Here is a 26,053-nt window from a genome sequence, read left to right on the forward strand (position 1 = left end):
TTCCGGTATAAAAATTATTCTTTGTTGTATTGCTTCTGTACATCATACGTCTTTTGTGAAAAACAGCTCTATGCCTGGTATCACCAAACACTTTGCAGATCAGACAAAGGTGGGCTCTTTAAGAAATTCCAGGCTGTACTTTGTGGCTTTGTCAATCATCGCAGAAGCAAACACATTTAACAGCAGCAAATGTGTTGTGGAATGGATGCTTATGAATTGCACATCTCACACACGCCTGGTAATAAAACCATCACATTCATTTCTTTGTGAAACTGTGGCAGTGATACAAAAGTTGTATGATGAGATCTCTATTCAAAGAGGCACATGAAACTGGTAGCTGCATGCATATTCCAAGCTGGGCAACACATAAGATGTGCGATTTGCTTTCCTTGACTAAACAGAGTCAGTAGCGTAGTAATGCGGAAACAGTATGCTGCAATTTCGTGTTTTCCTGAAGGCTGAATTTTTGAAAACCACTGGCATGTATTGCTGGTGAAATACCCACCCCTACCAGTCTGTATTTTGTAACGGGAACATTTGCTTCCACCAAAGGTAATGATAAAAATGCTCCTTGGCCACTGCCCATGGAGACACGGGCATCAGGCAGACCAGCCTTCGGGAGCAGAAGCCAGTGTTTGAATCGCCAATCTTTCTCTGGGACCCTACTTATTGTTTTCAGCCACCGGACCTTGCGATTCCTTTCACGCAGCAACATTTTCTTAGAAAGGGGCCCATTGACATGATACATCTTGGTACCAATCTGTCAGAGGGATCAGTCAATAAATTCTTTAGTAAGCGCCAATAAGTTTTTAAATGCGCTTAAAACAGACTTTACAGGAAATACCCCTATTCAGGACAAGCCATTATATTGTACAGGATATACTGTACCATTACCAACATCCATGATTTGAAGAAAAGCTGCATGACATACAACATGTTTAAAACTGTAACATGTCTGTGACCCGCATAAAACTTGCTCAGCATCAACTGCAACCTGCATTCAGGTTGTCACTGGGAAAAGGGAAGAAAAATCACTATGCACCAACACACGTACCACTGTACACAGCATGATTCAGGCACAAATGCAAGCATAAAAAATAAGGGTGTGCAAACACCTGAAGGCCTTCATGTGATGTGGCACGGAATGTTTATCTTGAAAAGCACGAGAACGGGTGTAAAGCAGATGACCTACAACACTCGCTCGCGCAAAGAGAGCGAAGTGATTGAGCTGGAGTCAATGACCATGATGACCATATTTGATGCTGACACCACCACTTTGACGTTTACGTAAAAAAATTAACACTGCCATTTATTACCACAGTATTTATTATTACGTATTAGGTCAGTGTTAAGTTCAAACACTTACATCAGCATATGCCAGGGGGCTTTCCCACATTACGAAAAAAACTTCAATTTTGTGGGGCCCTACCTCTTCAGGACAGTGAAGGTGCCACGGCAGTTTATGCACTGATTAACAGAAGTCTCAAGGTAATTGACTCATGATGAAAATTCCTTTCCACCAGTGACTTCAAGCCCATTTCAAGAGTGGCGCACCCTTCACTGAGGATTGAGGAGACACCTAAGTGCACTTATGTGTGAGGATGCCATATGTTTTCTGTGCGGTGTTTGTGAGACTCGGTTGCAATTTGACCATACACATTCGGGCCATACTGCCTAGATATGATAAAGTTCAACTATTGTTTAGGCAACGCATTCCTCAAAGTCCAGCAAGAGGTCACTATCAGCCTAACGTCAGGGCGGCGCATACCTAAGTCTTCCCCTCCCACTGCACTGCCAGCTGACTCTTTAACAACAATGTCATCGTTTCTACAGAGCCACATGACACATCACTGCCAATGGTGACGCCTGACTGGCACATACTCGCGTTCACAGACAATGGGGATTTTTCTTGCCACCTAGGCCGTTTCTTCACTCTGTCAGCCACCTATGCTTTTGTGTAAGAAAAGGCATGAATCTATTTCTTTTTGTAGTCCCCCCAGATTAATTAAGCATGCACAAACCGATAGCATAAAAAAGAAAGAAGGTTGCGATGCTAGGGATTTGAATATATACACTTGAAATTTGGAAAAGTGCCTCCTTCTGTATTTGTCAGGAATCTTGTTCATATATAAAGTGGTCTACAATGTTTGCCAATCAATGGGTGTCAGGTGCCCACAACATCGCTTGCCAAGCCAGTAATGTCATGTATGTTGTGGGAATTGCGGAGCTCCGACATCTTTCCTATTCCTCTCGGCCCGCCGCGGAGATGAGAGGGGTGGTACCTCTCTCTCCGCGGTCGCGCGGTTCCCCCTCCGGGAGGATGCCCGTGAGAGCGGGGGGCGCTGCCGAACCCCTCACGTGACAGGTTTTGCCCGGAAGTTACGGCGGCCTGGTCCGGGACGGGCGACAAAGAGGTAGGCCTGCTTTGGACACGAACCATCGTCGGGAGCGGCCGTAAGTACGACTCGCTCCTTTTTGGCCTGCCTTTGTCCGCCCTCGTGCCTGTCTCTCCCGCCCTGGCTAAGGTGGTCTTGGCGGTGTAGAACGACGTGCCCGACGTCTCCTTTATTGCATTGCAATAAACGTCGGAGTGGGCGAATTCTGTGTCCTGTGTTCCTTGCTGTTCGCTGCCGATACGCCAAGTTGGTGATCCGTGGCGGTGTTCAGTGGAGCTAGCCTTGCGGCCGGATCTCGAGGATCGAGCTAGGCCGCCGTCAGAACCCTGGTCCCCACAATGTTTAATGTGTAAGCATTCTTAGCCAAGTAACCCCATGTGCACGGTGTAATGCCTTGTTTTCCGCACAAAAATGTGTAATTAGTGAAGCTAGGACACTCAGTCACTACAACAAGAACGCAGATCATTGCAAAAAAAAAAAAAAAGGACCTACTAGCAAACACAACAAAAAGTCACCCAATCTGGCTATTGATAGCCAAATACGACAACCCTCACGCCTCGCAGAAAACTAAAAAGAAAAAAAAATTCAAAATGCCGAAATCAGATCGCAAGGTCTACCAAATGCAGCGCCCTCATGTGATTAAGCAAAAAAAAAGGAGACAAACAAAAAATGAAAAATGAAAATGAACAGACGAAATCACAAAGGTGTAACTAGTCCAATGCCCTCATGCAATTATCTCAGAAAAGGAAAACAAAAATAAAAAATACACTATTGGCCATGGGTTGTCATGTTCCTTCTAAGGCACCAAGGAAACAAAGGTTGGTGAAACGGAGAAGCATCGAGAGAATGCTCACACATTAGTAGACATGTTTTGGTAGTTAATTGTCACTCCAACACTTCATCGGAGATTAAATTCATTAGCTGCCAAGTAACTTTCCAAGAAAAATATAGGGTGCTCTTTTGTGACATGATGTCTTTGACGATTTCTGCTCATTCACAACCTTTTCTCTTATCATGGCCTCTTGTATGCCTAGTGTGGTTCAAGCTTCCCTCTGTGGCATGCAAGCTCTCAGTTACGAGCAATCTTGTATTAGTTGTGGCTCAGATTCAAGCGTGAACTGTCAGTGTATGGTGTCTGAATGGCAGCTCTTATGCACTGACTGTACCACTTGTTCAACAAAAATGAGATTTATCGAGGTCAAATAAATGTTTCAACAAGCCCTCCACGTGCCACTGTCAATGGCTGCCAACCGTATTTGCACACTCTTGGTGAAAATGACTTCGCGCGGACAATTGAAACACCACTTGTTAAAAACTCATTGCAAGAACAAACACAACAAAACAGAAAAAAAAAAAAAATTATCTAGAAGAGAAGGCACAGTAATTACAGAGACTTGCATTTCCTAACACCCGAAACGACCACATCCACTCTGTATTGTTTTGGGCTGTCAAAACCCATCTCCAGTGACCTTCACCAACACCATGTGCACTAACTGCCTCTACTGAATACTGCTGCACTTGGATTTACCCATTCACAAGCCCGCTCTGGCGTTTATGCACTACCAATGTATCTGTGACAAGGCATTGGCACCATTCGAGGCAACGCCTCTGGAATCTTGTCCAGTGCAAATCCTGGCAGGTTTTGCGAGTACAACCTGAATGATGTCTACGTGCGCCGTGGATGGACAGAAAAAGTCGAGAATGTGTGTTTAGTACGGAAGAAAATGAATGGTGGCAACAAACCAACATTAAGAACAGGACCTTAAAAGTGACAAACGCTGATACTCACAAGGCACTCACCAAGCAGCATAGCTGCTTAACATGCTAGCTAGCACTATGAACTCAAGAGGCTGTACACTACCACCTTACCCTGCACCAGCAAACACTCCGCACTGGTGGCAATTCCCAGCCCTTTCTGCATGCCGTGCTAAAGTCAGGTTCCATGTTCTGCACTCGAACAAAGATCTCTCATGTTCCGCATTTCCCCCATGGAAAGTGTGCCCTTTAAACATGAGCATTGCTCACCACTGTTGCCCCACTGCAGCATTGGCCACTACAGATTTAAAGAAGCGCAAAACAGCTGCATGGCCGTTCTATCTGAAGACCATATGCTCTACCGACTTGGAGGGGTTGCTCACCAGCGTTGCGTTTTGAGTGCCTTCGAATGCCTGATTATCAATGCACACTGCCCGTTACTTCGTTTCCTCATGTGTTTCGAAAGAGGCCTGCAAACCTGCGAATGTCACATTATACGGTTCCGCCCTTTTTATTATATTGTTCAAGAGGTTACAGAAAACTTCAGAACAAGTGCCACAAAAGTATCTGAGACTTTGGCAGTAAGTACTACAGCTGTTCTAACAACTTGGGCTTTGTAGATATTTTATTATGGTCACAATAACGCGAGTGCCTCATACATTATTGCACGTTCTAAGAAAAAGAACATATTTTCATAGCCCACAAAACCCTTAAGTAGCAAATGTGATTTCTTTTCGTTTTTTTTTGGCAACAGGAAGTGTCTTTTTGAGCACAGCATTTCACCTAGCACCTTTCTTCATATACCTTATTGCCTTCTGGCAAGCAAGTACTGTTCACTTTGAAAAACACTGTTACTATATGAAAGCAGCAAGCTTGCCATGACACATTCCTATGCAGTGATTGTAAGGTTGGACTGGGTGTACAGTCTACAACTCAGCAATCAATATCATCACAACATATCACAACTCAGAAACCAATAAAAGCACAATGAATATTTTCTTCAATCACTCAGCTGGTTTGAAACAACACATGTAAGGGCATGTTACTGCAGGTAACTCCCACTAAAATTCTTGTGTTCTTCCTCCATTATTGTGCAGAACATGCCCTTTTAAGATATTCTTTTTACATTTAGTAGTACTCTGTACTTCGCAAATATTCAACAGTTTTTCAGCAACTTACACCAATAAAAAACGAGATTGGATGCGCTGCAAGCATAGCGGCATAATGGCCAAGACGCGAGCCTAAACTCCACCGCACGAATCATGTCTGACACTTCACAATATTCAGGGCTTCTGCAATCACAACTTAATAATGCCTTGGGCAAATAAAATTCACTCTTCACTGCGCATGCCAAACAGGCCGGCGGGACCACACAAAATAAAAGTACGTCTTAAATGTAACTTAACCCACATGTGCTAGAAATGTATAAGTCCACGACTTAAACGGTGCAGCAATCACTCAAACAACTCACACACGTTGCGAACGGTTCACACATGAAACATCAGCAGTTATTCCGAGCGCACAATTCCCGGCCGAGGAGAGCTCCTGCTACGAGCAGCAGTGCCCAGCTCAGTGCAGGGACGCTCGCTGCACTGAAATGTGGGCAGTACGGGCACTGGTAGGAACCACACACCTCACAGATGCTCAGCACGTAAAGGTCGTAGTTCTCCCATATTTTCTCCTTGTAGTTCTCTGCAAAGAACAATGACTAAGGGTCAGCTAACGTGGGGCTGGTTTCGCAGGCATGAAAACCAGTGTGTCAAACTGAAAAAAAATACGGGTGCGGTTACTGTTCCGGTGAATTCATTTCGTTTCTGTTCAGTTCCGGTTCAACTAAACCGCGTAACAAACCGGTTCGCAAACCAGTTTGAAAGCTTTGAACCGGTTCACGAACTGGTTTGATGACTTGAATTATCGGCAAAGTAAGAAAACAATGTCTGGTAGTTTAACGCAACTGTACAAACAAAATACAACAAAAAACACAAAATACTGCTTTTTACCAATAATAGTGGTGGAATTTCGAAGACAGCTCTAAGCAACTGGGCCAGATATTATTGAACAGCAATGAAGTAATGACGATTCCCCAGCCACTTTCTCCCCCAGCCCTCATGTCGTCCTAGGGACTAAGCGGGGGTTCTCACGAGAGATATCACAGGTGTGTCCGGTCGACCTAATTATTTTGGACGAAAAATTTATATATATATATGTATAAGTAAAAGACAGCTGGTGCCGTTAGAAAAAGTAGACTGGTTGGTAGCTTCAAATCAGGCACATATCTACGCGGAGATTGGACAACAGGTTTCCTACCAAACTAGTCGGAATGCATGCACGACCTTCTTTTTTTCTTTTGGCCATGTGTCAAATAAACACCTCAAGTTCGATGGGACTGTTCGATGGGTTCTGGACTCTGGTCTTTTCGTAAAAGTTTGGTGCCGAAACCTGGGACGACACAAAAGGCAGCCGGTCCAATCTGCTCCTTGCCGCAACGAGAAGTCATCCGCAACGACAGGGAAACAACGAAGACTTGAATTGTCTTCGATGCGTCATCTAGTTCACCTGGAAAGCTGTCACTGGATGACGTGTTACACTTTGATCTGAACCTGAATCTGTCGGTACTTTCCCGGCTCCTGAAGTTTAGGATGTACAGAGTCACCGTACCAGCCGACGTAGAAAAAGCATTCTTGCAAATTTTGCAGTCGGAGAATGACCATTGACGCACGTCGGTACTTTTGGTATGAACACCCTCCGGCTCCTGGACAGACCTTGCCGACGCAACTTGTGTGGAGAATGAACCGTGTTCCCTTCGGTGCTACCTCAAGTCCCTTTCTACTGAGTGCCACGCTACAATACAGTTTTGAAACTTCGACAGGTCGCCATGATGTACTTACAAAGGCCATGAAAGATCAATTTTAAGTTGATGATTTTGTGACAGGCGCCGAGACTCTACCGAGGTCTTCTTGTTATGGGACAATGCAGCCAAAGCCATTAGCAAAGCAGGCATGCACCTTAGAAAATGGATGACTAATGAACCGCAGCTGAAGAGCACTGCTGAAGGGGACAACACCGTTAACTCTGATGTTGAGTTCACGATCCCTCTAAGGAAGAAAGTTTTAGGTGTGTTATGGCACCCGAACGAGGATACCTACGGGTTCCACACGTCTGAAATTATGCAACTGGTAGCCTCAATTCCGAGCACGAAGAGGAATATGCTGAAAATCACAGCCAAAATATACGTTCCATACGGCTTTATTACTCCGTACACAGTGAAGGCCAAGGCACTCTTTCAGAGGGCTTGGAAGAGGAAGCTGAACTGAGACGAAAGTTTGCCAGAAGACTTAAAAAACAAATGGGACAAGTGGTGTGAAGACCTTCGTCTTCTTAATGTGATACAAGTACCACGGTTTGAGCTGTCAAGTGAATCCAGCAAAACAACCTTCCACGTGTTCTCTGATGCAACCACCTCAGCTTATGGATCTGCAGTCTACATGCGAGTCGAAACTACCAGTAACATGAAGACTAGACTGCTCATCGCCAAAACAAGAGTCGCCCCCGTGAAAACACAGACCTACCAAGGCTGAAACTTCTTGGGGCTCTAACAGCAGTTCGGTTGATGTCAACAGTACAGAAGGAGTATGGTACCCGCTGCCAAGTTTCGTTTTGGACAGACTCGTCTGCGGTTCTAGGAGGGTTGAACTCGAGCCCAGGAGAGTGGAATACCTTCGGAGCAAACAGAGTGAGTGAGATCCATTCCCTAACCGGTATTGAGCAATGGCGTTACTGCCTGACAGATCAGAACCCTGCATATTTATTAACGCGGGGAATACCTGCTAAAAAATAGGAAGAAAGCAAACTTTGGTGGGAAGGGCCCGACTGGCTCCTCAAAGGAAACGACAAATGGCCAAACAGAACATTTCGCTGCGAACAGTATGCAGAAACCGTAGAATAACGGACATAAGTTTTACCCGTAACTGAAAGGAAGGGTTCCGCGCTTTTTGACCTTGCATGGATCAATAACATGACAAAGGTTTTGAACATCACTGCTTGGATAATGCGGTTTGTCCGCAATTCTCGTAACCCTCGCAGAAAAATAACTGGACCCCTACTCACTTGCGAAACTGAAAACGCAAAGGAATTTTAGATTTACTAAGCTCAAGAGCGGGCATTTCATCCTCAATATTTGAAGCATCCAGTGATCAGCAAATTTTTGCCCTACCGTGATGAGGATCATTTGATTAGAGTGGGAGGACGGCTACAGAATTCCGACTTCACGACCAGTGAGCAACATACAATCGTACTTTCTCCGGACGACGAATTTACAATATTAATAATTGAAAACGAGCACCGACGACTTTTTCATGCAGGCGTTCGGGATACGTTGGTGCAGTTACGTGAACGCTATTGGATTATCAGAGGTCGTCAAATGGTTAAACAAGTGATCAGTCAGGGTTGTACATGCAAGAGATTTTCAGCGAATCTAATGAGCGAGCCATTCGCCTCTCTCCCAAGGGATAGAGTCACTAAATGCGAGACGTTCAGTATCCTTGGAGTTGACTTTACTGGACCACTGTACCATCGAGAAGGAGACGGAGCCAAGAAATGTTACATTGTCGTCTTTACTTGTGCCGTCGTGCGAGCAGTACACATTGAGCTTGTTCGAAGTCTCAACACGCAAGACAGATGCATTCCGTTGTTTTACAGCCAGAAGAGGAATTTGCAAGACAGTATGTTCAGACAACAGCCTCACTTTCAAAAGAGCTTCGAAAGATATGAAAACGATTTGGAGGACGATATGAAATGAGCAAATATTGAAATACTTTAGAGAAAACCAAATCCACTGGAAATTCATAGCCGAACGAGCTCCCTGGTGGGGCGGATTTTGGGAATGACTTATAAGAACGATCAAGGAATCACTGAGAAAAGTTTTGAAAGCCAACTGTTTTGGCTATGATGAACTGTACGCTTTACTTATAGAAGTTGAAGCCATTGTAAACTTGCGGCCACTGACTACCCTTTCAGCATCCCTAGAGGAGGAACCCTTAACTCCTGCAAATGTTTTGATCAGCAGAAGACTGCTGTCTGTACCCAAAGGTGGAATCTTAGAGATCCAGAAGAAGTCATCAGAAGAAGAATTTGGCAGTCATGATGGTAGTCACAATGCGGCAATGCTGCTTGACATGATTCCCCCCCCCCACCCCTCACCCCCATTTAACGGCGCCGTTAAGGCACTTTTATGGGAGGTTTATGACCGTTCCCGTACCTGTTGGAGGATAGGAAAAAATCGTGAGTATCCCGGGCAAATCAGGAGAGTTGGCAGGTATGTATCGCCAGCAGAATGCTGAAAGTGTGTCATTTCTTTCTCTCAGCCTTGCAGTCTCAAGCAGCATCATACCATTACAACATTTGGGTGCATACCTACCCACATGTTGCAACTATGTACAAACCGCTGATAGTTTTGTGATTGCTCTGAAGGGGAATAGTATGTGAGAGGTTATTAAATTGATCTTGCGTGAAGGAGAAATTTCCGAATGATATTGACTGCTCATTATCAACAACAGATGGTCAAACCGCTTCGTTAAGAACCGGTAACCCTTATTTATTTTTTCAGTTCAGTTCCAGTTTGGGGTCAGCAAGCTGGAAAAATAACGGTTCGGGTACAGTTTCACCAAAAATACTGGTTCAGTTCTGGTTCAACACCCTGGAGAAAATGATACAAGTTTCTTTCATTTGGCTCTTTTCTTGACTTACCCTAATCTTGTGCAGTAACTTCTAGAGAAGGGTTTACTGATGAGCAAGCTGGCATGACTTACTTCAAAGAAACAAGGAGCGAGGATAAAACACATGAGGGATTCACACTACACAAGTGCCGAACTCAAGGTTGAACTCACACTACTCAGAACTTCTGAAGTGTGAATTCCTTCTTTTGCCTCGTCTTTGTGCTGTTTTCCTTCGCAGTAAGATTCATTCTACAGCATATGATGTGCAATCACAAAGCAAGCTTTGTCAGCATCAGTGTAACAGGTTGAAGGAACATTGTTTACGAAAGACAGGTTGGCCTTTATAGACAAATTTTAACATGCTGAAGTTAGAAATTACAAAAAAACCACATGACGATTACTATCTCCTTAATGTGAAACTTGCCCGCAGCACGAACTGCAGTCTTCTCGGTCACGGCGCTTATCTGCTGCATCTCAGCAAATGATCGTGTGATCAGCTAACACACAGCGGCGCGCGCTACTCTGCCATTATCTCGCAGCTCTTCATTGCCGCCGAGTATGTTGTTGCAAATTTGAACCTCCCGCGCAAATGTCACGTGGTTCAGATGGGCCACATACGAAGGAGCAGCGTCCAGCGAAAGTGTGAGGGGGAAAGCACCCCTCAGCGGCGACGCATGGCAAAAGTGTGAAGGGGAGGCAGTGAGACATACTAAGCTGTGGCGACATGCTGGAAGATGACGCCTTAACATGTACGGCCCTCCCCCTCACCAGACGCTGCTGCTCCATTTTCTTTCTGCCTGAAGCGCATCGTTTGCTCGCTCAGTTGCGCAGACACCACCACTTTCGCAGCCGTGAAACCCCTGTACCGAGCGCCAAAGCGCGGCGTGCTAAAAAATTTAAGCTTCAATTAGAAATACTTCAATAGTGCATAAGCATCTGGCCGCATCTGTCACACTTGCACAGGCTTCCTTACATGGCTTATTTACTGTTGAGAGACTTCACTGCAATACACCCAAGTAATATGGGAAGTCAACATCACAAAGACAAGGCCACTGTATGGTAAGCTTGACTACTACAATATACCCAGCCCTTTTACAGTCGGCTTCACTACAGCCCACAAATTCATTGCTGAGAAGATATTTTTCAAGGGGTGATAATACCAGTCCTACATTACAATACGAAGGCTGTAGAGCATTTTATTAAGAACCTCAGTAAGAGCACAAGTATCCCAACGAAGCCCCTTTTGCTATAAAGGCCCTTCACAGTCATGTTCATTATTACAGACAAACACCTGGCTGAAAAGACATTTTTCTAGGCGCAATATGAACAGTCATATAAAAACATGAATGCCCTAGGGTCTTTTATTCAAACCCTCCATAGGAACCCTCGTATCCCTACGAAAGAGAATGCATTACGTTACCCAAGTACAATTTTATTTCGGGGATAGCCCTATTATGCGTACACGGTAATAGCAGGGTCAGCCTCTGCAGGGTCAGCCTCTGCATTTATAAACAAATAAAAAAGAAACATACAGGTGCACATCCTAGCAGGCTGATTTCTGCAGAGATTTTTGGTCTCGCAAATTGTTCCATTCAAATTAGCGCCATTTATTTTAATGAAGTTCATGAATTTAAATCAGTGAAGCTGACGTTCAAATATGTTGGAACTCTGCATGCTGCACATAACAACCCGATCGACCTTTTTACAAGTTTAAATTCCACCGATACTACCAACTTCATGTCGGAACCTGCTTACCCTGTACAGCCAATGTCTGAGAGGCAGATACAATGCGTCTTGCGTGGGCATGCTTATGTCTACATGAAGCCTGCCGTTTGGGGCAGCGGCCTGAATATCAGGTATAGCACCCCTTGTTCTCCAGCGATACCCCTGGGGCCCATGCTCTCTCTAAGTACTTGTATCTTTGACTTTACCCGTCCTATTTGTCAAATAGAAGTTCTAGCGTGTGAAAGACACGGACCCATTTGAAATTCAGAAAGGCTCGTTGACCTTTTTAACAACCGTACTTACCCGGGCTGTTGTACTCGAACACCTTGGCTTTGAGGTACCGCGTTGAGTTGGCGACTGGGTACCACCGTTGGATGAGAAAATTGACGCAAGTCCATTCACTCGTAAGCTGCAAGAACACACGTCAAGGCACACTATGGTTATACTTCAGGTCACCACCACATGCATTTTAGGCTTTCTTGAACACATCATGCGATTTTTAAAGCTCGCTTCAACCCTCCAGTCGACTCGCAGCTGCTCATCCCACATTTCAATAGACCAGTGGCATCTGAACTAGAGACAGGTGAAAGAATAATCACCTCGCCAGGTGTTGTCTTTTTATTCTTTTGGAATGACCACTCAGTGCTCGGTTTCGTCCCTTGCTATTCATGCTCCCGCCTTCCCCCACCGTCTTCAAAACATTTCCGCTGCCACAAACACTTACATATTCAAACATGAAGACCGCTGTCCTTGGAAGAACCTTAGCCATGCTCAGCCGGGGTACCTCGCCCGACCTGACGTAGTTGTCCAGCTGTGGTCGGTAGTTGGCATATCCCGTAGGAATGACCAACTCTAGAACAGCCGCTCCACTGGTAGCACTCATGTTTGTCATTGTCCACCTAGGGAAAAAATACACATATATATAAAGCTCTGTTGTATGAAGTCTATGTAATGGAACCAGGTAGGAAGTTTTAATACCTCCAGGCATTTTACAACACCTTTAAAGCATAAGACAAAACCGGAGCCAGGCTTTTTGTTGCTGCTGTGAATACTATATTAAGCCACAGTGAACTTTTATAGTTTCTCAATTTAAAGCCATTAAGATTATTGCCTCTGTCACACAGGTAGCTTCAATGGTTGCCGAGTCTGTGCTGGGTGATCCCAATGCTGATTGGGAACTTTCACATGGCCACTTTTCAGTGCAACAGAGTCAGATTCTTCCGCTTGACTCAACGCTGATTTCAAAGCACAATGGGTATTTTCAAGCCCCAGGCATGAACCGTTACCTGAAAACCAAGAACTACAATAAAGTCATAAATATTGCATACTTTAATTACTAGTTCACCGTACTATAATGAAAGCTTTATTTGCCTAGATATGCCCGGGACAATTTAAACAATATTGACAACTCCAACTTCCTGCTGTGGGCACATCTGGTGGCACCTGAACCTCAAAGGGTAGCACACGAGTGCAGCACCATGCATAAAGGAAGATGAAGGAGCTAGGAAAAAGGCAGAAATGTCAACCAGGCTGTTTGCCATCCAGTCCCATAGAAACCAGGAAGAGAGGGTAAGAAGCAGGAAGAGAAAACAACATACATAGCCAAATCAAAGGTAGCATGCAGAACTCCACTAGTACAAGTCAATGAGCGATGGCTCAAAAGATTAAAGGTACTTGAACACCAGTGGAATTTCTCGCAGCAAATGCACTGGAGCAAGTATATCAGCTTTACAATTCATAATGCAGTCACAAATGCATAGAGTATTATGCAGTACTCCAACCTACATTTCATCACTCAAAGATAAGATCTCTGTGAATGATTAGTCCTCATCGTGCCTAAAGCATTGGCTTCAAAAGTGATTTCAGTTGCTGCTCTATGAGTGCTTGGCAGATCTGATTTCTTGTTTTCCTAATTACACCTATAAAATTGTAAACCAGGGCCTACATTTCCCAATTACTGACCATAGTTGTCAAATCTGCCCTATAATAACATTCTCACAAATAAATTTCAAGTGTTGCCAGAAATGAAAATCTTCAAATTAGTTCGGTAGTGGATACATTTAAGGCTACTGAGCTATAAATGTTTTTGCGGACCACATACTGTCATTCATGCATGAGTCACACATTATTATGAATTTAGATGAGCTCGAATTAGTATGCTCATAGTGAGAGTGCAAACCCATGTGAATTGTGCCTATGCATCTTTTTTAATAAGATGCTCTGAACTTGGTAAGGAATATTTTTCAGAGCCTTTACTGCTGTGAAACGCAGCTCTACATGCTAAAACAAGATTGGGTATAGCGAACATAAAAGAGCTCAAATTCCTATTCGTATGCTCACCGAACACAGCTGCGGATGTTGATGTGCGACCTGTTCCTTCCCGAGAAGCGCGGTTCCAGGGTAAGATCAAAGGCTTCATAGGCCGGGGGCACAAGCAAGAAATCACGGTCAACGTTGTAGCTGACATCCAGCTGGATCAGAGACAGGCCGGACCCTTGGGCGAGCACATCACAGTGGCCCCACACGTTTGGTTGCACCTGCACACCGGCCATTGAAAAATCAATTTTTATTGAGTTACGCTGTAAGCAACGCCAAAATGCAGACGAAAGATATTAGTGGCGCGGCCCAGCTGTGAAAACAGAAAGCTGCGACAAGGTATAACATGTGTTCGAGAGTGCCCGTCACTGCTGCCGCGCGAGCTGGTTGGTTTCGTCTACTATGCTACTGAGCAACTTTCACGCAAGTGTTTTCTGCTATCTATCTTACCTGAAAACATGTTGTTGCATTTCACCATAATAACAAAGGAAATCAGGGCTTACAAAGTATAAAACAAAAAGCTGTTCACAAAAATACAGTTCATTTCATCACTCAAAGTGCCGCCGATCCAGTGAATCACTTGCAAATGCAAGCGGGTTCCTAGAACTCATTTCCAGATAACCGAAATCAGGCGAAACACGCATGTGCTAGCAGAAGGATTCATTGTGCAGCAGATGACACGGGCCGACTCGCACGGAAGCAGCGAAGGGCACTCTCGAACACATTTTGTCTCGTCGCAGCTTTCCACTCTTGCGGTTTGGCCACGCCAACAGGGTCTGTCATCTGCTCTTATTTGGTTCCAGTATAGGCTGTCCTTGACTGTACGTACGCATCCCCAGCAGGCACCAATGTACATACCCAATGAGAACATCTGCGGAATGCTTCAAGAAGCACCCGCCACTGTGACCACGTGGATGCACATATGCCACACGATTCTCAACTAGCAGGCTTCAAGAACCTTAAAACTTCCGCCCCCCCTCCGCACATGGCGGCGTGCTGGCAATTGCGCTGTTCAGCCTGGCAACCTGCACGGTGTGCATGGGCCACTCAGCCGGCGACAACGAGCAATGGTTGCCCACATATGTGCCCCGCCAGTGAATACAACCTATACTTTATATTTCCGCCCCTGACAGCACTCGCTTTTGGCCAAGTGATCTCAAGCTCTAGGTATATTGTTTTGCAATTCGCAAATTCGAATCCCCGATAGTGCATGTTCTCTTTTCTCTTCTTTTTTTTTGAAGTTGATTTATTTGCTTTCGGGCAATGTTTTCTATACTGAATTCACCAATTTTGCACCATTTTGCGTTCATTGCTCCACAAGTGAGTTCGCAGAACGCGTGCAGACTGACACTGACACGCTGGCGAGTTCTCATTGGCGCGGTGTTCTCATAAGCACTGACTGCTTGCGGGCACAGTCCCAAATCAGCCAACCCTTGGCTTGGTGCAAATACGCTTCTTACGATACAGGCATAAACCAGGGAAGCTCCAAATTGGAGGAAAACCACATTGCATTTGAGCATCTGTGGTGACGCAGAGGGCCTTCATCCACTGTGTACGCCTCGGCTAGTGATTGTTACGATTCCAAGCCATCTTCGTAGGCTTATCTGACGCATTTTACAGCTGACAACAAGGCAGAAGCACGGTGTGCCAATTACTGAGACATCGAGAGTGCCCAGCCAACGATATCGCCAGATACGAAGCATGTTGTTTTACAGAACAGAAACCGAAACTGGTTTGAATTCTAATCTTGGATATTGTCCAATCACAGTATATCTTGTATGGACGTCACTGCTTTAGCTGGTGCGGCTGCCACAGACCGTAAATGGTAGTTTTTCTTCTTTCAAGCTTTATAAAATAAATACCGCCTTATCGACTGGAAAAACTATGAGAAGTGTGTTTATTTTAGCCAGTCCACGCAGTGCAAGCAAAAACATGAGCTTGACAAATTCACTTCAGTGTCCCTTTAAAGGTGCATTATAAATGTGGTCTAACTACCTTACCCCAATAACGCTATGTAAACAATAATGTTTACGCTATGGTTCTGAGTTTGTTTAGACCACTCTACAGCGCACATTTCCTAGCGAGAAAAGTCTGTTCGAAAGCGCTGTGTTCCTCGCACTATCCTTCCCCGGTGGTTTGATGATGTCACCTATGGCAGTACACTGGCAAGTCTGCATGGCTAAATTTAGCAAATTTATAGCGTGTTTAACGTGTACTACAACATATGCAGGAACCAAAGCAAAGCCGATATTAGCGGTAAAATGGGTGAGCACAACAATGTCAAGGTTATGAAACCGCACTGCAAATCTGTATGACATCATTACAATAGGTGCAGAGCCGCAAATGGGGCATGGTGTTTGCCTCTCTACCACATACCACAAACAAAATAAGGCTCTAAACTTTGACTGGATAGTCAAATAACAGTCAATAACAATCAAATGGGAGACTTCGACAGATTCACATAAGCGTCCCTTAAACAATTATGTGCCTGCATACACCCATCATTTCACGGCAGTAAGTACCCCAGTTTCACTGCCTCTATGTAGTCAGCCCATTACTTAGGCCCCTCCTCAAAATGTGTGCGGGCATTTCAATAGCACATAAAACAAGCAGAATAACAAGAATTGGTACGCAGTGAAGCTATATACCTGAGCTATGAGGTGCACCATAATGTATGGCTAAGGTTTAATTTACACCAGTTGGGATCTTTAAAGGGGCCATGCAGACAAAACACAAGTTTGGTTCATGCGAAAGATTGCCTCGTTAGAATCATACTGACACCACTTTTAATGTAAACTTCGCTCAAATAAGCTATATAATTAGGAAAAAAGAGAATGGCCCCGCGACTCACTCGCTCATTTCCCCCACTAAAACATATGACATCATATGCACAGCCGCGTGATTGCCTGAGGCCGGCAAAATCAAACGCGAGTTAGGCAGGGCTTATAACTTATAAGCTTGCAGAACAAGCTATTTTCACTTAAAGGGACCCTGCAACACTTGCCATCGACTACTAGTACTGTATTTTGGGATAAAGTCTATTGTCCCAGAAATCTCCTCCTGCAAGAATTATGAAAATCCGTTCACAATTAACGAAACTACGCGCGATGAGAAATCGCGCATAATCGTTCCCTCTCAACTCGAACGCGGACAAGGCGACGAAAGCTGCGCGCTCTCTCCCGGAGAGGGGGGCGGCTCGCGGCGTTCTCTTTGGCGGCCTACGATATATCACATGCCGGGTAGTTTTCTCCTTTTCTCCGCAACGCGGAGGGGCCCACTTCCGGTCTGATGCCACAAAAAAGCAGGCATGGATGCCTGCTCGCAAGTGCGCGCTCGGGCTGGTAGGGCGTTTTTGAAGCAATAAACGTTTGTAGTCGAGTGGTCCCGTTGAAAGGGAAGTATTGAGCTCATCACTCAAACTCCGCGCGCACTCAAAACACAAAAGAAACGGCAAAACTGTGCCTACAGGTTCAAGCATAGAAGAGGTTCGTACACAGCGATGACGACGACGGAAATGGGAGAATCTAGCCGCGAAGTTGACCAGTGACAGCCGATCGGGCAGCCATGGCCTATGTGACGTCCCTTAGGCCATGCATAATGAGGACAACTGAAGAGAGAGCGGTTGGTTTTTCCGCGTCTTTCACATCGATTTGCGCGCTCACCGCTTCACGTGCACGTGTAATATTTGGCTCAGGTATTCCTGGCAGTGAAATCTAAACGTCGCGCAGGTTTACTGGCATTGCTCAAAGAGTGTTGCAGGGTCCCTTTAAAGGGGTCGTGAAGAGAAAATGAATTTGTCTTTGCTTAATTTTGCCTGCTTGTACGACCTTTTAAGAACATAAATCCCAAAAATTTTCACAATTCATTGCTTCTGGAATTTAGGAGGCGCCGTTGAAATTCTCGTTTTGCGACCCATCGCAAGCGACCATGCGCGCACCGTTGGTGGGCAGCGCAACTAGAATGACGTCACGTCAAGTACATTCGAGAGTTCAACGTGGTTCAATGTTCTTTGTGTATAATGTTCTGCAAAGCTGCAAACCCGATATTTTAAAAATAATGCATCCTTTATTCGTTGCCAAAAAACAGTTTTCTATCCGCGAGAGCGGTGCCGTGACAGCTTCAGTTGTCTGGCAACCATTGCAGCAGAACTCAGACCTACTGGGTGTTTGTACAGTTTGTAGCCAGTTTCCCTGCCGAATTTCACGTTCTTTTGCTGAATTCTCTTCGGAATCTCATCTTTTTTGTATGAAATGGCCTAAGACCGCTCAAGCAAAAAAAAAAAAAAAAAAAAGTGCCCCATGCGCGATTCGAACTTGCGGCCTCCGGGCCAGCCTGACGTGACGGCCAACCTAGTCGGACACTTTATCCACTACACTATCGACGTGAGAAGCGCGTGCGGCGAAAAACTACGGCATAAAAGCCTCTTCGCATTTGTAACTCAGAAGTCTGACGTGTTTCCATAAATTGTGATCAACCCAGAGCTTTAACCGCCAACTTACTGTTGACCGCTTCTGCAGTAAGCCAAAGCGGAGCGTATACAATCAACAAAACAGCCTTAACAGCATTGTTATTGCAGGAAACAGGAAAGCAATCGTCGAACTGCGTGATGTTGGGACTCGGCGACTCGGCGCTGTATCGCTGCTTCTCACCAGTTATTTTTGCGCTTGATGAATGAATGATGGATTGGTTTTAAGTTCCGACTATTCGAAGTTCCTTCGATAAACGTGGTTATGTAATAAACTCTCCTTTTAAGCGTTCGGTCATGCATCTCGTCAGGTCAGAAGTTTCACGTTCGCGCAACTCATATTACAGGCTACGTGAGACAGACGACGGCAAACTTGTGCCAGAATATCGGCTAGCAAAACGACAGTTTAGACTCGTGAAAAACAGCGTAAACAGTTTACGAATGCCCAGTTTAGATTAAACGTGGTTACTTCTGCCTGCGCCACTCGCCGGCCGTGTTGTTGACTGATCAGTCGTATCAGAGATCAGACGTCTCCCGTTCAGTTGCAGGGCGAGTTTCATCACGGCGCCGATGTTGTAGCTTTATCTGACCCTTTGCAAGCCCGCTCTATGCCGACATATTGTGCAGACGAGGGAGAACTATGATTGGCTTCTTACTGACTTACTGAAACGTCACTTCACGAGTTGAGGAGGAAAGCCACGCTGAAACCGTAACTGCATTTATTTACCTATTTGCCGATATCGGACGACGAAATGGGTATGCATTGTTTGTTTATCAAGGTTCCACGATTATAAGCGCACGCACAACACAGTTTTTTTTGAAAATCTTTTCACAACCCCTTTAAGGGGTGACACTGCCCTTAAAACAACTCCTTTTTTAAGTAAACTCTGTGAAACTTGCCAGTCTTGCTGCTTTTTCCGCACTGATTTCAAATATGCCATCATTTTTTCAGTCAGTCAATTAGATCTCAAGATAATTAGAGATAATTAGTCATTTTTGGAGGAACAATAGACAAAACAGTGCTAGTCACAGAACTGTAATCTTTATATTTTCCAATACTATGAACCATGGCAAATGCAATAAGAGAATCAGTTTTTTGATGCACCTCTTGGAACTAATTTTACAACCCATTAAACTTTGGTGGCACTGTGGCAAGGAATTATTTTTAATGCCCATTTCAAACACCAAAGTTTAATGAGCTGTAAAATTAGTTCCAAGAGGTGCATCAAAAAACTGATTCTCTTATTACATTCACCAGGGTTCATAGTATTGGAAAATCCAGAGATTACAGTTCTGTTTTGTCTATTGTTCCTCCAAAAATGACTAATTACCTCTAATTATCTTGGGAACTAATTGACTGACTAAAAAAATAATGGCATATTCGAAATCAGTGGTAAAAAAACAGCAAGACTGGCAAGTTTCACAGAGTTTCCTTAGAAATTAAAAGAAATAGTTTTAAGAGCCATGTCTAGCCTTAAATGTAATGCATATTCATTTTATAGCAGTAAGAATGGTGGGGCAAACAATAGAACTTATGAAAGTACATGCAAATATAGAAGTGCGAGTGTGTACTGCTGTTGGTACTGGACGCAATATGCTTGTTATAGCTGCACAGCAGTCCGGCGCTTTGGGGTTGTCTCACATGACACTGGCCGATTGGAGAAAGCATCATTGTCTTACATGACCCTGTTTGCGAGCATACCCCATGTTTCACGAAACGATTACTTTCTACCGCAGCAAAAACAAGCCAGGTGCAAATATAGTTGAAAACAAAGCACTAAATCTTACAAATAAAACAAAGTGTCATTTTGTCTGCATGGCCCCTTTAACTTGTGCCAAAATCTCGACACAAGGGTGTTTTGGTTTTTGCCTCCATTAGAAAAACTTCCGCTAGGGCCGTGATGCAAACTGCTTCAAGGGGATTAACAGCACAGCGTTTCAGCCACTGAGCCACTGCGGCAAGTTAGCGCACGCAAACACTTTCATGAAAATGATAACACAAAATGCACTCTAGTGTTTGTTGCTGCAAATTATGAGGCTAACCCACGCAGGCATATAGTGATCTTTGAGCAATTTTCTTGAAGGTTTTCAGCAACGACTGCTGCCCCATAAAGGTAGCTTGCATGACTTGCTTTTAAGAGATGCAAGCAATTTCCTATTTTCTTTAAATACACACCCGCCTTAAATACAAGTAATCTTTATTTACAGTCAATCTTTGTGGCCAATCCTTGCTCAACATTTAAAGAAGGGTTGCACTCCTGCGGAGGCTGCAATGGTGTTTTATACTTGCACAGAGCACTATCTTCAAAAAGCTGGATGCTTGATGTATATAACACAGCCTTCCTTACACATTCAAAACATTTAGTGTTCCTATTTTTGTTGTCAGAAAATTTGCATTTCTGCTCTAAAGATGATTTGTAACCTATGACGGAAGCGGTAGCAGAAGGCTGCACAATAATTTTGTCCACCTAGCAACAGTTAGTGCATTCCCTAATGCTTCAGTGCGGGAGGCTCTCTTCCTTTTTTCTCTCTAGTCGTGATTTTCGAGCTAGTGCTCCTGTGGCCGGGAATCGACCCTCAGACTGGTGACCAACAGAGATCTCATCACACAGGCAGCAGAGACCTGTGCAAGAGGATTAGGGGTACTGATGCAAGAGTAGCAAGCATGAAATCTGCGTCTGTATAGGCTGTTTTAAGTGTGCTTGCATGAAACGTGCAACGTGCTCACCTCAAACACCTTCCTCCGTGCTAGGTCATCCTTGGCTATGCGCAAAGTGCTGGGATGGCCAGGGTTGGATGAAGACTCCACGGTGACTTTCATGTCTGTGATTCCTCGGATGTGCGTTCGGAACGAATATTGGGTGAGCGCTTCCACTGCAGCGAGTGTATCCTGAATTATAAGAGGAAAAAAGAAAAGACAAACAGATGTTATTCTCCAGTTTAGGGGTCGATGGCAGGTCCAAAAAGACTAAAGATACGCTTGCTTTGAAGGCAGCACATACTTTCCACAAATAATGTCCCACACCGCTAAACAAAGGTAGCCGATAGTCATGAACCGCAAGGCACACAGAAAACCTGCTTGATTTCATGTGGATGCTGAAATGCACAAATCAGCAAGCAAAACTACTCTTTTATGTTTTCTTTCGACATTCGTTGCTACCAAGTGGCTACCTGCATTGAGCAAGCGCACCTCATTTTTCCACTGTGGCCACAGTTCACAAATATACCGTAACCCACACATGTTCAGTCAATGCTGAAACACAAAGGTTAAATATTTGATGATACATCAAGCTGCAGAGACCAGGTACCAAGTATGCAACTGTGTTGAATTGTAATGTAAAGTTACAAATTGGTAGCCAGAACATTACCTGGGTGCCAATGAAGCCATAGTCAGTGGCGCGCATCCTGTTGAGCCAGCGCACAATCTGGTCCTGGAAGAGGCCTCCCTGCTTGCCATAGACTTGCAAAGCGTAGGCTGTGGCCTCTACAGCTGCAGAGTCTTCAGGGTGCGGCAACCGAGGCATAAGGAATGGCCGTTGGCTCTGGGAGATTATCACAGGTGGCGGTATTGGCACGCTGCTCCAGTACACGGCACCCTCTGCAAGCAAGAGGCAAATCAGGTCACTTCCACACCATGCTCTATAAGAAGACCACAAGGCCGCAGTCAGTGCAAGATGCAGAATGGTGTCAATGCTTGCTGCTTTGAGCAATGCCACCTGTTTTTCTGCCTTGAAGATAAAGATTTCCTCCATAAAAATTGCTAGCACACCCTTAAGGAGTGGCTCTAAAGGAAGTCCCTGCCATTACCAGCCGTGGGACGACCTTGAGCTCACTCGAGCACGTAGTGTATATGAGTGGCCAAACATAAGGGGCGAATGGCACTGCAGGCTGTTCCACGGGAACTGCTTGGATCATTGCACATGTGCGAGGTAAGGTTGGAACCACCCTAGCCTTACGAAAAGTATAGTCGCAAGTTGGTTGAACGAGAAAAATATTTGGAAGCCCTTGCGTGGCGTGAACATGGGAATACATAATGTGAAATCCTCTTTCAAGCTAGTCAGGTCTCTCACCACAGCCCCACACCCTCAGCTCACTTAGTAGGAGCAAGGAGCAGAGATGAGAGATTCCTGATTGCATCGAAGGACCCCACGTCCACCTACCACTGAGGAGATTGAAAGAAGTTGCTTGCCCCACCTCGCCACATCTTCCACTGTTCCAAAACAGCTGCTGGTACTCCCCAACTATGTCCGCAAATTACATCACATTTACAAATTGCTGCTACCTTTGTATAATAGAATGCGCAGTCCTTTGCTGGGCACTGTCCCGTTTTCTACTGTGGCCAATTCCAATGCCACTAGGCTCACTCAGAGTTTCATCCAAGTGTAATGTGTATATGTAACTACCCTAGCTTACACTAAGCCTGCAAGTGGTACTCAAAAGTGCTCGGCTAAGACTACTCATTTAGCATGTGGAGGAGAGAACAAGATCTTACCAGAGTCCCGCTTCATGGAGTCGAGCATGGTGTAGCCAAGCTGTGCATCGCTGGAGCCGGCCTCGAACAGTGCGTACGTTGCCAGGGCGACACTGTATGGGTCCTTCAGTTGGGCAAGCTGAGTCTCCAGATACTTCACGGCATCCCGCTTGGCTGAGCTGGCACGTTCACGAATGGTCTGGATGCAAGCAAAGAAACGCCATCAGTGCCCAACCATCAGAAAGCGGCTGAAGAAATTGTAGGGCCTTGGGAGCATGATGAAAGGAAGTCCAGGAGGGAGCACTCCTTCTGAAGCCTCCTGCTCCACCCTTTCACTCTACCGAAAACCCTCAAGTTGGCCCCAGTTGTTCTACTTTAGAAAAGTTTTAGTGATGTCCCTGCTCACTCTCGGTCAGAAGTGGGAGGAGGGGCATACAGGCCAACATGACTCAAATCAGCCTGCCTGTCTTAGCCAGTTGCCTGCACGTGTGTTATCTCGCCCAGAACTCCTCTGCACGAATCTAACAGAATCACCTTTCTTATGCCCACTCGCTCATGCCATTGCATTTTCACCAAGCTTTATTACATTGTTCAGTGAGTTGTTGTTTGTCAATTACTAGCATCCATGGAACCATTTAAGTCAGGAGTGATTATTCATATGCCATCTTGAATTTCCTGATTGAAGGAAACAACGTTTCGTTTGTTTCAGTGTACCCTAGCGGCGAACTGTGTATTGGAAGAAAAGGGAGAGAGAAGAGTGTATCTTGAGGGCTCCAACACTGCACATGTATACCGTATTTTTGCACGTATAACCCGCTCCTGCACCCCCACTTTCAGCCCGCCGGAAAAGAAAAAAAAAAAAAAAAATTGCCGCGTGTTGCCCACACATTTGATACAGGAAGGGCTGCACCAAAGCTACTGCTCGAGCAACATGTTGCATACTATGTAGACAGAAAGAGCGTATATCTAGCAAGTAGAATACACTGACTACAAGGCGAAAGTCACAATTCACTCAGTGTTGCTGCTCTCGCTAGAGCTATCGCTTGAGCCGCAGTCCTTACTGTTGTACACAAGGTCCTTCAGTTCCATCCATGTTGTTTGTTATGCAGCATTTTTTGAAGCCATTTTGCACCATCTCACCTGGAATCGCCCTCTATGCCTCGGCAATCCACTTGCAGACTAGTGCCGTGGAAGGCTTAGTCAGTGTTCCTGCGTAGGAGCTTCATGGCACAACACGCATTGCCGTGAAGCTGCACTAAAGAAATATGCAGTGTGTAGAGTTACGTCCGACGTAACCCAAAATCGAAAACTAAAGTTACGTCCGACGTAACCCAAATTTAAAAACTAAAGTTACGTCCGACGAAACTTAAACCAGTCTCCAGAGTTACGTCCGACGCGGAACCCAGAATTGAAAGCTAAGGTCACATCCGGCGGAACTTTAAGCCAGTGTCTTGAGTTACGCCCGGCTTAACCTGTAAATGATAGAAGTTACGTCCGAAGTAAGTTAAAATTAAAGAAAGGTACGTCAGACGTTCGCCAACCTCGAAAATCATACGGTACGTCGGAATAAAGTCCCTTTTCCGATGAAAGGACTTTACGTCGGACGTACCCAATTCCCAGAAGCTAAAGAAAGGCACGGCGGACTTAGCCGGTGGATGACTGTACAGGCCCGTCGGATGCGCCCGCAGGTGTATCCTGAGGTTGTGCTGTGTGGTTCCCTCTGGAAATGCAAATCCGGTGCCGCAGAGGAAGAGCCTGCCGTGTGATCTCATACGATTTACATCGGACGAGATTACCGCTGGGATATTGGTTGCTCGAGAGTTTGTCTTGTTAAGCCTCTGTTCAAGACGCGATCCAGTCTGGCTTCGTGGCGACAAGGTACCACCTTGCACTCGTGAACAGAAGCCCTGGGTTCGAATCCCCCAGCCCCAGAACTTTTTTCCTCTTCCTTTTTTTTTTTTTGAGACAATGACCATTGCTATGCATTTCTGCATCATGTTTAGAAGATGGACGGCAGTGGTACGTATTGTGCTGCTTTCATTACACAAAGAACAGCAACGATCACTCGATTTTTGGAAGCTGATGTGGAGTGTTACCATTTAGCTTACGGTCCACACAGCATAAAAAAACACCGTTTAAATTTCGGGAACTTAGGACAGGCTCACCATAAACTCGTTACGAAAGAGGAACGAAAGTTAAATTTGTTACAGTGCACACAGAGAATGTTTCACAGTTGTGGGTTGTCGATGAAACACTGTTTCGGCTAGTCAAGGAAGGACAGACTTGATTAGAGCAACACAGACATAGATCACAAGCTACAGATGGGTCTTCTTTTTTTCGCGCCACGTGCGGGGGAAAACTTATGAGTGGCGGCTGGCACCTAGGAAGGTTGATCTTATAAAAATGATAGAAAAATGCATAGCAATGATCATTGTCTAAAAAAAAAAAAAAAAAGAAAGAAAGAAAGAAAGAAAGAAAAAAAAGAAAGAAAACCAGGGGTATTCGACCCTAGGAATTGTGTTCATGAGCGCGAGGCGGTTCCTCGCCGCCACGAAGCCAGGCGGGATCGCACCAACAGACGCCCAACAAGACGAACAATCGAGTGACCAAGGCAACCACATAGCACAACCTCAGGATACACCTGCGGGTGTGTCGGACGGGCCTGCAGTGTCAGTTTACCGTACCTTTCCTTAGCCTCTGGGCATCGAGTATGTCCGACGTAAAGTCCCTTCAACGGAGGGACTCCAAATTGACGTACAGTAAGATTGTCGGCGTCGGCATACGTCCGACGTATCTTTAACCACTGGGGTCGAGATACGTCCGGTGTACTTTAATTTTCATTTCTGTCGGACGTAACTTCAATATGATTTACAGGTTAAGCCGGACATAACTCTAGACACTGCCTTAAAGTTACGTCAGACGTAACTTTAGTTTTTGATTATGGGTTACGTCAGACGTAACTCTAGACACTGCGAAAGAAATAACCTCGCGTATTATCCGCACCCTTACTTTGCCACTGAAATTTTCACTTTTTTTGTGCGGGTTATACGCACGAAAATACAGTACTACAAGACAGCGGTGTTTATGATAACGTTTGCAAATACTTTACACTGACCACAGGGAAATGAAAAATCCAAATCAGCTTGCTCCGCCTGTTTCTCGTGCCTTGGACCGCAACACATCATGGCACGGCCGCATGCTTATCTCTTAG

At 45.1% G+C, this 26,053-nt stretch overlaps 1 protein-coding gene across 1 annotated transcript in view; it reads right to left on the reverse strand.

Moving 5' to 3' along the window:
• LOC144150028 (CD109 antigen-like) overlaps positions 1–26,053 on the reverse strand; it is a 167,765-nt gene continuing 141,712 nt past the window's right edge. The window contains exons 26-32 of the mRNA XM_077681819.1: positions 22,864–23,041; positions 21,740–21,969; positions 21,100–21,261; positions 13,931–14,127; positions 12,315–12,489; positions 11,894–11,999; positions 1–5,843 (exon numbers count right to left, since the gene is read on the reverse strand). Of these exons, the coding sequence (XP_077537945.1) occupies positions 5,653–5,843; positions 11,894–11,999; positions 12,315–12,489; positions 13,931–14,127; positions 21,100–21,261; positions 21,740–21,969; positions 22,864–23,041 (1,239 nt within the window). The 3' untranslated portion in view covers positions 1–5,652. The remainder of the gene's footprint in view (positions 5,844–11,893; positions 12,000–12,314; positions 12,490–13,930; positions 14,128–21,099; positions 21,262–21,739; positions 21,970–22,863; positions 23,042–26,053) is intronic.

The sequence above is a fragment of the Haemaphysalis longicornis genome, unplaced genomic scaffold (genome assembly GCF_048455015.1).
Source record: "Haemaphysalis longicornis isolate Haplotype H1 unplaced genomic scaffold, Haemaphysalis longicornis Haplotype H1 scaffold_1, whole genome shotgun sequence".
Lineage (NCBI taxonomy): Eukaryota > Metazoa > Arthropoda > Arachnida > Ixodida > Ixodidae > Haemaphysalis > Haemaphysalis longicornis.